The 12,984-nt window shown below is 40.5% G+C and overlaps 1 protein-coding gene and 1 pseudogene across 1 annotated transcript in view; one reads left to right on the top strand and one right to left on the bottom strand.

The window, feature by feature from the left end:
• HMGXB3 (HMG-box containing 3) overlaps positions 1-12,984 on the bottom strand; it is a 95,096-nt gene that overhangs the window by 51,395 nt on the left and 30,717 nt on the right. Inside the window, exon 6 of the mRNA XM_089682128.1 lies at positions 7,203-7,334. Coding sequence (XP_089538254.1) covers positions 7,203-7,334 — 132 coding nt within the window. The remainder of the gene's footprint in view (positions 1-7,202; positions 7,335-12,984) is intronic.
• Positions 4,498-6,604, top strand: LOC149458496 (guanylate kinase pseudogene; annotated as a pseudogene).

Genomic DNA, 12,984 nt, shown 5'->3' with positions numbered 1-12,984 from the left:
GACATCCTTACGATATCTTTTCATCAGGAGGATAAACCAAGAAAAGGGGGAGATCACACCCAATTCTTGACAGGTATTGAAAGGGTTAACAGCGACTTGTTTATCCCCATCCGGATAAATGGTCTTAATAGGTCAAAATATGCCAAACTAGATTTGAGACAGGAACACAGCTTTGTAAGCCATGGGTTGATAAAACACCTGACCGAAATGGAAATGATCCGTTTCTCCACACCTCAGCGTCATTGGATTTCAGACTCCCTTGATGACTCTGATGATCACAATTCAATGGCTAGGTGTCTCTTAAACGTCACTGTAGGAAACAAAACAGCCACCCATGTGTTCCTAGTCTTGGATAATCCCCAAACTAAAATTTATTTTGGCAACGATGTATTACATCGATTTGCAATGCAAGTCGACCTAATTAATGACTGTTTATGGAGTCGACTAAAGGGGGACCCCGAAAAATACCAAAATCTGGACTTAGCTTTAAAATCCCAGCAACAGATGCCTTATGCTGTTGAAGTCCAGGTAGCCCAAAAGATTACAATTCCTAAGGGCATAAATAACTTCATACTCCCCATCCAAGTTAAAAAGGGACATAGACTGAAGGGGTCAGATGCATTAGTATGCCTCTCCCATAAAATGCAGGGGGAGGGACTGAACATTACACGCACGCCCCTAGTCAACACACATCAATCCCCGATGTACATTTACGTACATAATCTGTCTAATGAGGACATCGTCTTACCCAAAGAGACCCTTATTGGTCTAGTGGTAGAGACTGAATATTACACCTTTGGGGTCACTAACCAGGTGATTGGACTCATCCCCGATCAATATTTGTCGGAGGAACAATTAATTGAACAAACATTCCATTCATTACCAGAGGGTATTTTCACCGTAGAGTCCATTTATCCATTCGATTCTAAAGATGGCACCTGTCGAATCGAAGAGACATCAATTGTCTTTGATCACCCAATCAAAGAACAAGAGTACCCCAAAGAACCTGGATGGCAGGAGAACACACACACACATCACATACCCAATGACCTCACCACAAAACTTGAAGAGGCATATGAGATAGGTCAGCCGGAAAGCTTTCCTGGATTCAAGGAGTTAGTGGAAGAGATGGTGGCCCTCGCCGACGCGTGTGCCAGTGATCTCGACCGACAGTTGCTCCGAGAGCTTCTCCTTGAATTCCAAGAGATCTTTGCCAAGGATTCTTACGATTGTGGGACTACTGACCTACACATCGCTAGGACCCAAACAGATCCAGATGCCCCACCAGTATTTGTAAGACAGTATAGGTTACCATTAGCTTCCTATGAATCTCTAGCTGAGATTATCAGGAAGTTACATGAAAGGGGTATAATTCGGCCCATCCACAGCTCCTACAACCACCCGATCCTGGGTATCTTAAAACCCAATGGACAATGGCGTCTGTGCGCTGACCTCCGTCAGCTAAACAAACGTGTGTACATGTCAGGATGGACTGTCCCATACATAGACCAATGTCTCGCCCAGCTCCAAGGATCCCAAGTTTTCACAGCCTTGGATTGTGCACAGGGGTATTGGACCATAAAGGTGAGTGAGGAAGACCAATACAAACTGGCTTTCAGTTTTGGGAATCGACAATATTGTTGGGTACGAATGCCTTTCGGATTCATAAATTCCGGACATGAATTTGCTGTGTTCATGCACAAGGCCATGCCAGACGCTTTCGAAAGGGGGACATTGGCATATGTGGACGATATCCTGATCAAAAGTACGGATATGGCCAAACACATTACAGAACTTCGGCATGTCCTGGGCCAATTAAAAGCAGCAGGAGTTAAACTGTCCTTACAAAAAGCCCAGTGGTGTCGCACGAAGGTAAACTTCCTAGGCCATGAAGTTACTGCTGAAGGTTTGAACCCACAAAAGAAGAAAGTTGAGGCGGTTCTGAACTGTAAAGTCCCTACTAACCTTAAAGAATTGAGATCATTCCTAGGTATGGTAAACTACTCGCATAAGTTTATTGATAATTACGCCGAGATAAGCAAGCCGTTGCTTCACCTACTGAAGAAGGATGTCGGATGGTCGTGGGGTAAGAAACAGGAGGACGCCATGAAGGAGTTAAAGGAACGTCTCACACAAGCGCCGTGTCTAGGATATCCCGAAGGGGGTAAAAATTTCTATCTAGAGACAGGGTTTACGCAGGTAAGTATGAGTTCTGTTCTTTACCAGAAACGTGATGATGTCAGTAAGGTGATTGCCTATGCCAGTAAAACTTTGTCCCCGGTTGAAGTAAAGTTCAGTGACTGTGAAAAAGCTCTATTGTCCACCGTGTGGGCATTACAGAATTTCCGCAGTTACATTCAGGGAGAGAGAATCATCGTTGAAACGGCACACCAGCCTTTACAGTATTTAAAGAGTGAACGTATCAAGGGAGGAAATGTGTCTAATAGCCGCATCACTGCTTGGACTTTGTCTTTGCAAGGGTGGCCCCTTGAAATTCGGTACAAACAGAACAAGGAAAGTCCAGTAGCCCAGGGCCTAGCCGAGCTCCATGATTGTTCCGCAACTACGCCTGCTATGGAGGCCCCGGACACTGACTTTCTGGAAGAACAACTGTTCTCTCCCTACAAAGTTTATGATGAAGAATACTGTAAACAGCTGCCGTGTGTATATGTGGATGGTTGTGCTTTTCATCACAAGGATGGGGAACAGCTCCAACTAGTGGCAGGTATTGGAATCGTTTGGACTCAAGGTGTCACCCCAATTTCTGTGGGATACAAACTTGGACCAAAAAGCAGTCAGGTTGCTGAACTTACTGCAATTCTTAGAGCAGTTGAGATGGCTATAGAGTTCAACATTAAAGAGTGTGCCATCATAACCGATTCCAATTATGTCAGGAATAGTTTTGTGGAGTATTTCCCTAGGTGGAAGCGAAACAACATGAACAAGAGTAATCACAAACCCGTGAAACATGGTAAGCTCTTTTGTCACATCGATGAACTGGTAAGGTCCAATGATATCACCCTGCACTTCAAGAAGACCAAAGGCCACTCCAAGGTTCTAGGTGCCGAGAAAGAAGGGAACGATCTGGCCGATTCTCTAGCCAAGGAAGGGGCAATCACCGGTGAACTGTTAGACATTGATCAATTTTTAGGTACCGTACAGGTTGAAGCTGTCACCAGGCAACAGGCCAGAACAGCTGGTGATCCAAATGCAATACAGTGGAGTCACGATTCTCCTAGTGAGGATTTAATTACTGCCCAAAAAGAAGACCCAATAATTGGCTTGTTTTATAGTCATATAGAAGATCCCAACCAAAATCCCATAAATAAGGAAGTATGTAGTGGGAAGGAGGATTTACGTATCTTAATGAAATCCAAATCCCAATTCTCTTTATACCAGGGATTGTTGATACGAACCTCAAAGGGTGGCGTACAACAATGGGTCGTCCCACTTAAATTTAGAGGTTTGATGCTACAGCATGCCCATGATGCTCCCACTTCCGGTCATCGTGGAGAGAAGATCACGTATGAGATCCTGCGGGATTATGCCTACTGGCCTCATATGTTACGTGATGTGAAGGAATACTGCCAAGGTTGCCTAATATGTCCCCAATTTCAACCTACCAAGCCAACTCACAGAGCACCTCTCCAGAAGAGGGGGATATGTATGCCTTGGTCAGACCTTCAAATGGATTTTATTGGGCCCGTAACAAAATCTTCACGAGGAAATCGGTATATGTTAACGGTTACATGTTTATTCACCAAGTATGTCGAATGTATACCAGCACCAAATAATAGCTCCGAGACATGTGCTGCATTGCTAATAAATCATGTATTTTCACGTTTTGGTCTACCACAGAGGATAGAGACTGATAGAGGATCGCACTTCACTAGCGAAGTGATGGCCAAATTGTGGAAGATTTTGGGGGTTAAAAGGAAATTGCATATCGCCTATCGGCCAGCCTCTAGTGGTGGTGTAGAACGATACAATCAGACCATCGTTAATGTCCTTAAAAAATTTGTTAAGGAAACAGGCAAAGATTGGGATGTCAAACTTCCACTGGTCCTGATGGCGTTGAGGGCTACTCCGAATACAGTTACAAAAATGTCATCTTTTGAACTGATGACAGGTAGACGGATGGTACTGCCCCAGCACTTATTGTATCGCACTACAGATCAAAATTTGATCAATGCCACCACCACACACCAGTACATAGAGGATTTACGTAAACATCTGCAATATGCTTTTGCCTTTGCCCAGCGGAATTTGGAAAGAGCTGCAACTAGTGCTAAGACATACTATGATCTCAAAACCTCCAAGAAGGAATATGAGATTGGTGACAAAGTCTATCTATACAACTTTGCAAGAGACCAGATCAAGGAACGGAAATTCCTTCCATCTTGGAAAGGTCCGTTCTCTATCATTGATAAAATCTCTCCGGTCGCATATAAATTGCAGGTTACCCGGTATGGTGAAATCAGTGATAGATGGGTGCACACGTGGTCCCGCCCCGAGCGGCCAGAGACTGATGATCTGCGGGAGAGTCGTGCGCCGCTTCTTCTCTGCTGCTCCTGCAGTCATGGCTGGACCCAGACCAGTGGTGCTGAGCGGACCCTCGGGGGCTGGGAAGAGCACACTGCTGAAGAGGCTGCTGAATGATTATGAAGGCGTATTCGGCTTCTCCGTCTCCCACACAACCAGGAAGCCGAGGCCTGGAGAGTGTGATGGGAAAGATTACCACTTTGTCTCCCGGGAGGAGATGGAGCAGGGAATCCGTAACGGGGAGTTCATAGAGAACGCCGTCTTCTCCGGGAACATGTATGGGACCAGCAAAGCAGCAGTCCAGGCTGTGCAAGCCAAGAACCAGATCTGTATACTGGACATCGACATGCAGGGCGTGAAGAACATTAAGAGGACCAACCAGCATCACCGCTGCCATTTTAATATAAAAAAAAAAAAAAAAAAAATTTTTTTATTATTTCATTCACTTCACCGGAGAAGACGAACAATCACTCTAGCCAAAAGCCCCACTCATGTTTTGCGACACAGACACCCCTATACACGTGCCTGTACCCCAAACAAAGGGGGATTTGTTGTGGGCTTTTGAATTATGTCTCAAAAATATGACTTTATCAAGACATAATATTATATGACAAACAGCTCAGTATAGCCGGATGCTAAGAGTTAATTTTGTCTTGGTTGAACCCTCAAGGATTCTAGTTAAGAAATGGATAGAATGGGGGAAGTGAGTCTTTTCCAAGACAATAAGACTGTTTGGACTGTCAACAAGGACTATTTGTATATTGAGGTTGAGAAGAATGCATATACAGAAAGTCAAACAGATGGCCAGATAGGACTTCGACTTTCAAACATTTTAACAATAATGAGACGGGAACTCAACTGGTTGAAAGCTTACCCAAAACTTGCAGAGTGTGATAAACGAACAGAACTCTCAAACTATCACAATATACTATTGTCCACCAAGGGTGAAAGCATTAACAGTTGTTTACCATGATTCCAATACAAGAGCCAGGCAAACAGAGAGTTTTTTTCCTACACATAGAAAATGTTGGTTCTAAAACAAAGAAGTGAAATTCAGGACATTTAAGTCTAAAAATTGACTGTATATAATTACAAAGATATATTACAAAAACGTATTATAAATAAGATGTTATAGATTTTACACACCACTCAATATTCAGCAATGGGAACTATATATCACTAACTTGAGTATTGAGATGATGGAAAGTAAGATGTATTATAAACTAGCATCAGTTACATGTCTTATCAGGAAACAAACAGGATGGTATTTCAAGAAGGAATAACTGAATATACACCTATATTCCATGGTCCCTATTTAGAATATTATAGGTATGATCACTTATATCTGGAAAAAGACGTATATTTGATCCCTGAAATTACCTTAAGATTCCACCCGAGGTATGAGTCATCTCAAATACTCAAATTGTTCTATGATACATGACCGCCACCTGGCGGGCAGGTGAGAAATAGCTTATGTACACACATTTCTCAACTAGCCAATCAAGAGGCCTGGTGGGAAGGTATCTTAGAACAATGGATTAGTGGATATAAAAGCCCTTGTACCTTTAAGAAGAAAAACCTCATCAAGAAAAAACATCAAGAAGACCTCATCAAGAAAAAACCTCATCAAGAAAAGACCTCATCAAAAGAAGACCCTGACATCTGAAGAGACCTCTGAATAACTACTCTTCCATACTTTCAAACTTCCTAAAACTTTACTAAATTTCTATACCTCTGTCCTTATAACTTCCTACATTCTCCCATACTAAATATCTATCACTTGCCCTATAATATCATTTCTAAAGGCGTTCCACTGCCAGCTAAATCCACGGGAGAGTTGCCTAGTCTGAATGCCGGGTGCGGTGAGATTGTTTATTTGATTTTGTATTACCTATTTTCTCTGTTGTGTGGAATCATAAAATTACCTTAGTGTATCACAACAAATTTGGGTAGTTAGATATATGTAGAGAGATCCTGTTTTACTGTTAAAAATTGTTTGTTGCCATATTATAATTTTTTTTCATATTTCATAATTTATTGAATATTAATAATCAGAGTATAAAATATCAAGGGCTAACTTCTTGCAATCCTATGGCCACGGCTTGTGAGAATATAACCTTTGAGATACTCGAAATTATTAATTATTAATAAATTTAATAAATAATCAGATCAAAAAAAATTGTGATATTGATGTAGTTAGTTAGAAACCTTATTATTGTGTCTTACATTGGTAGGATATGTTTTTGATTGTGTGTACCAATGTTCATTTATCACCAGTCTTTTGCGTTTTGTGTTAATATATATATAATTTTTGTACATAAATAAATTTTTATATTTATCTATTATAAGGCAAATTTTGTGTGTATGGTACGAAATCATATTGGCTAAAAGAATTCAAGGTATAATAATAAGTGGTGATCAAATTATCAAGGTGTCCAAATTATTGCTTCACTAAATATTTGCCGTATTTTAACGGCTGGAGGCACTGTAATATTTCATCTAAGGGAAAGGGACACGCCCTTTATAAATAAAATATATCCTTACATAAACCACCACAGGATGCTCTGTAAGAGCAGGTAAATAGGATGTTTGTTATTTTAACAAAAAAAATACTAGCCTTTAAAATCACTTTAATCAAAGTTATAGAACTTTATGCTTACCTTGGGAATCCACTTTCCCCCGAGAAACTGATTGCACAGGGGACACATAGGAGGTTTATGCCTTGTTACATAACTAAAAGTGCAGGTGGGGTTTGTGCAGCTGCCTCGCCCTCTTCTGGTGTACGTGGTAGCCTGCAGGACAGAAGGGAATGGTTACTTTTCTCATACATTACACAAGGGGCCTAAGAGACTGGCATGACCTTAAAAGGGAGGGTTCACAATTACCACAAAAACTGCCTATGCAGATAAGGGGTGTCTGTAGATGAAAAACTGTGCAGCTCTGACTAAAGTTGAATAATACCCTTGCAATAGGTGTAGGCAATTTACATACCTCATGCAGCCTGCCTGGAATACTTCTAGGATGTTGCTAACTGAGGCCTAGGCATTACTGTTCACCTCCTCCATCACAGGAGCAAGCTCTCAGACGATGAGCTCAGAGCTATTACATCAGGGGAGAGAGAGAGTTGTGTGGGGGTCTGAATCAGAGAAAAAGCTCACTCCTGCAATGGTGAGCAGTAATGACTAGGCCTTACACTAGCAATATCCTGGAAGTACTCCACTCAGGCTTCATGAGGTACGTAAATGGCCTATACATATAACAAGAAAATTATTCAACTTTAGTCAGAGACACACAGTTTGTTTTTATCCACAGATGCCCCTTACCTTCATAGGCAGTTCTTTGGGGAAAGTGAACTATCCCTTTAAAAGTACTCAAGCTAATAGTGCTACAGTGCAAGCACCCTATAGCGCCTGTAGGTAACGTTTGTAAACATTCAGTCAATGTCACTGTCCTTGTACAGCCTCTTTAGATCCCAAGCCTTGTAATCATATGCATAATGAAGTTTTAACATGATAATGTAATTTCAAATGTTGCGTTCAATCTTTAGCTTTCATTAAAATAATACCTGGTTATCCTGCACAAAGAGCCTTGTTAAGGCAGTTACTAAGGGATGGCAGCTATCTCCAATGTTGTCACCCTGTCATATGTTTTCCTGATAGAAATTCAAGCAGCTGTGCTGACACACATTGCACAGGTATGGTCCACCTTTGATAGGAAGCTGGTACAGTTGGTTCTGCAGCATACCTCACACGACCCCATTCTGCTGATTTGGTTATATTTAGAGCTAAATTTAAGGCAAGCAGCTAAATACACATGTGGAAGCGGTGTTACTTATGAAAGGATTTGTATATCTGTCCATTCAGTCCTGAAATTTACACAATTCTGCTGAACAGCACAGCCCTGCCTGGTACAGGAGGAGACCTTCTTTTTCTCTGCTGCAGTTTCACTTTGACAGGCTTTTGACAAACTGCCAGCGGCAGAGCTGGACATTACACCTATGCCTCCCAGGCACCCAAAAATGCCCAAGTTTGACGTCGATGGGCCAAACCAACCATGTTCACAAAACCTTACAAGGAAGCGCTGCTTTACCGATTAAAGTATTTGTAATTCTGATCAGCCAGTCCTGAGATTTATATAGTGCTGCCACACAGCACAATCAGGCTGGTGAGCTGAACTCTCTATTACTTTAGAGACAATATATAATACTCTCTGGCCTCCTCTCCCCCCACCCCGCCTGTAATTGGATGCTGAAAAAAACTGCAGAATACCGTTGAGATCATGGCTCTCCACCTTTTAGCATGTTACTTTTTCTGTGAGTTGAATAAGCACCGGATACTAGATTCAGATTATATATATATATATATATATATATATATATATATATATATATATATATATACACATACATATACATACATACACACATACACACACATATATATATACACATACATACATACATACATACATACACACACACACACACACACACACACACACACATATACACACACACACACAGTTGTGTTCAAAATATTGGCAGTGTGTTGAAAAAAGTGAATAAAGCTCAAAATCCTTCTAATAACTTATTTCCATACAAATGCATTGGGAACACTACACATTCTATTCCAAATCAAAACATGAAGAAAAATATATCAAATTTGTGTTGTTCCTCTAAAAAGATTGAAGAAAAGTGAATATTAGACTGTTCAAAAAAATAGCAGTGTTTGTATTCTTCTTTAAAAACTTAAACATTCACTATATAAACTGAAAAATGTTTGAAGATTTTGCTTTCCTTTGAATCACTTAATTAATATTTAGTTGTATAAGCACTGTTTCTGAGAACTGCTGTACATCTGTGTTGCATGGAGTCAACCAACTTCTGGCACCTGTGAACAGGTATTCCAGCCCAGGATGATTGGACTACATTCCACAGTTCTTCTCTATTTCTTGGTTTTGCCTCAGAAACAGCATTTTTGATGTCACCCCACAAGTTTTCTATTGGATTAAGATCTGGGGATTGGGCTGGCCACTCCATAACGTCAATCTTGTTGGCCTGGAACCAAGATGTTGCATGTTTACTGGTGTGTTTGGGGTCGTTGTCTTGTTGGAACACCCATTTCAAGGGCATTTCCTCTTCAGCATAAGGCAGCATGACCTCTTCAAGTATTCTGATGTATTCAAACTGATCCATGATCCCCGATATGCGATAAATAGGCCCAACACCGTAGTATGAGAAGCATCCTGATATCATGATGCTTGCGCAACCATGCTTCACTGTCTTCACAGTGTACTGTGGCTTGAATTCAGTGTTTGGTGGTCGTCTGACAAACTGTCTCCGGGCCACTAGACCCAAAAAGAACAATCTTACTTTCATCAGTCCACAAAATGTTGCGCCATTTCTCTTTAGGCCAGTCAATGTGCTCTTTGGCAAATTGTAACCTCTTCATCACGTCTTTTTTTCAACAGTGGGACTTTGCGGGGGCTTCTTGCAGATAGCTTGGCTTCACATAGGCGTCTTCTAATTGTAACAGTACTCACAGGTAACTTTAGACCTTCTTTAATCTTACTGCAGCTGATTGTTGGCTGAGTCCTTGCCATTTTGGCTATTCTTCTATCCATTCGAATGGTAGTTTTTCGCTTTCTTCCATGTCTTTCAGGTTTTGGTTGCCATTTTAAAGCATTTGCGATCATTTTAGCTGAGCAGCCTATCATTTTTTGCACTCTTTATATGTTTTCCCCTCTCCAATCAACTTTTTAATCAAGGTACGCTGTTCTTCTGAATAATGTCTGGAACGACCCATTTTCCTCAGAATTTCAGAGAGAAATGCACTGTAACCAGCATGTACAACATTTGCTACCTTCCTTCCTTAAATAAGGGCAACAATTGCCACCTGTTTTTCAAAGAATGAATGACCTCACTAATAGAACTCCACACTGCTATTATTTTGAACATGCCCCTTTCAATTAGTGATTCAATTACACAGAATCAGCAGAATGCATGCCATGACTGTTGGGTCTGTTGGATTTCTATTACTCTACTACACCTGCTAGTAAATTGTTTGCCATGTAGAAATATCATTTCTACCAAAAACAGTGATTGATCAGGTTAGTGATAGTTAGTCATTACACTGGGGATCGAAAGTTTGGGCACCCCAGCTAAAAATTTGTATTAATGTGCATAAAGAAGCCAAGGAAAGATGGAAAAATCTCCAAAAGGCATCAAATTACAGATTAGACATTCTTATAATATGTCAACAAAAGTTAGATTTTATTTCCATCATTTACACTTTCAAAATAACAGAAAACAAAAAAATGACATCTGCAAAAGTTTGGGCACCCTGCAGAATTTATAGCATGCACTGCCCCCTTTGCAAAGCTGAGACCTGCCAGTGTCATGGATTGTTCTCAATCATCGTCTGGGAAGACCAGGTTACGTCAATCTCAAAGGTTTTAAATGCCCAGACTCATCTGACCTTGCCCCAACAATCAGCACCATGGGTTCTTCTAAGCAGTTGTCTAGAAAACTGAAACTGAAAATAGTTGACGCTCACAAAGCTGGAGAAGGCTATAAGAAGATAGCAAAGCGTTTTCAGATGTCAATATCCTCTGTTTGGAATGTAATTAAGAAATGGCAGTCATCAGGAACAGTGGAAGTTAAAGCAATATCTGGAAGACCAAGAAAAATATCAGACAGAACAGCTCGCAGGATTGTGAGAAAAACAATTCAAAACCCACGTTTGACTGCATGATCCCTCCAGAAAGATCTGGCAGACACTGGAGTTGTGGTACACTATTCCACTATAAAGAGATACTTGTACAAATATGGTCTTCATGGAAGAGTCATCAGAAGAAAACCTCTTCTACGTCCTCACCACAAAAATCATCGTTTGAACTTTGCAAATGAACATATAGACAAGCCTGATGCATTTTGGAAACAAGTTCTGTGGACCGATGAGGTTAAAATTGAACTTTTTGGCTGAAATGAGCAAAGGTACGTTTGGAGAAGAAGGGGCACAGAATTTAATGAAAAGAACCTCTGTCCAACTGTTAAGCATGGGGTTGGATCAATCATGCTTTGGGGTTGCATTGCAGCCAGTGGCACAGGGAACATCTCACGAGTAGAAGGAAAAATGGATTCAATAAAATTTCAGCAAATTTTGGATGGTAACTTGATGCCATCTGTGAAAAAGCTAAACGTTAAAGAGAGGATGGCTTCTACAAATGGATAATGATCCTAAACACACCTCGAAATCCACGGGGGATTACATCAAGAGGCGTAAACTGAAAGTTTTGCCATGGCCTTCACAATCTCCTGACCTCAACATAATTGAAAATCTATGGATAGACCTTAAAAGAGCAGTGCGGGACAGACAGCCCAGAAATCTCAAAGAACTGGAAGACTTTTGTAAGGAAGAATGGGCAAAGATACCTCAAACAAGAATTGAAAGACTCTTGGCTGGCTACAAAAAGCATTTACAAGCTGTGATACTTGCCAAAGGGGGCAGTACAAGATATTAACTCTGCAGGGTGCCCAAACTTTTGCAGACGCCATTTTTTTGTTTTCTGTTATTTTGAAAGTGTAAAATGATGGAAATAAAATCTAACTTTTGTTGACATATTATAAGAATGTCTAATCTGTAATTTGATGCCTTTTGGAGATTTTTCCATCTTTCCTTGACTTCTTTATGCACATTAATACAAATTTTTAGCTGGGGTGCCCAAACTTTCGATCCCCACTGTATATATATATATATATACACACACACACACACACACACACACACACACACACACACACACACACACACACACACACACACACACACAAACACCACTTCCCCAGAGTAGAAGTTTTTCGCAGTCACCAGTTAGTGTCCCTGGTCACTGCCACAACAGTTATATGTTGACGCTGTACTGCATGGTGACAGTATGTGGGAAAAAAAAAAAATTGTGAAAAGGTCTCCATATGACAAAAAATTACAACTTTAAAAAACTTGCCATGCCTCTTACTGAATACCGCAGACTGTCTCCTTTCCAAAAAGGGGTAATTTGGGGGATATCTGTACTGTCCTGACATTTTGGGCCCCAAGAAATGAGATCAGTGCCGTCAGTACTTCAGGATTGATCGATTTTCAGATATATACCATAGTTTGTGAACTCTATAACTTTCCTACAGACTAAATAATATACACTCATTTGGGTTATTTTCATCAAATAAATGTAGCAGCATACATTGTGGCCTAAATGTATGAAGAAAAATAATTTATTTGCAGAATTTTATAACAGACTAAAAAAAATGTTTTTTTCAAAAGTTTTGGTCTTCTTTCATTTATTTAGCAAAAAAATAAAAAAGACAGTGGTGATTAAGTACCATCAAAAGAAAGCTCTATTTGTGTGAAATAAAATTATAAAATATCCCCATTAACCTTAACACTCTGG

Source organism: Staurois parvus, unplaced genomic scaffold (genome assembly GCF_062004578.1).
Source record: "Staurois parvus isolate SC_StPar_1 unplaced genomic scaffold, SC_StPar_1.0 ptg000286l, whole genome shotgun sequence".
NCBI lineage: Eukaryota > Metazoa > Chordata > Amphibia > Anura > Ranidae > Staurois > Staurois parvus.
Note: the sequence above shows the minus strand (reverse complement) of the source record. Positions and strands in the feature narration are given on the sequence as shown.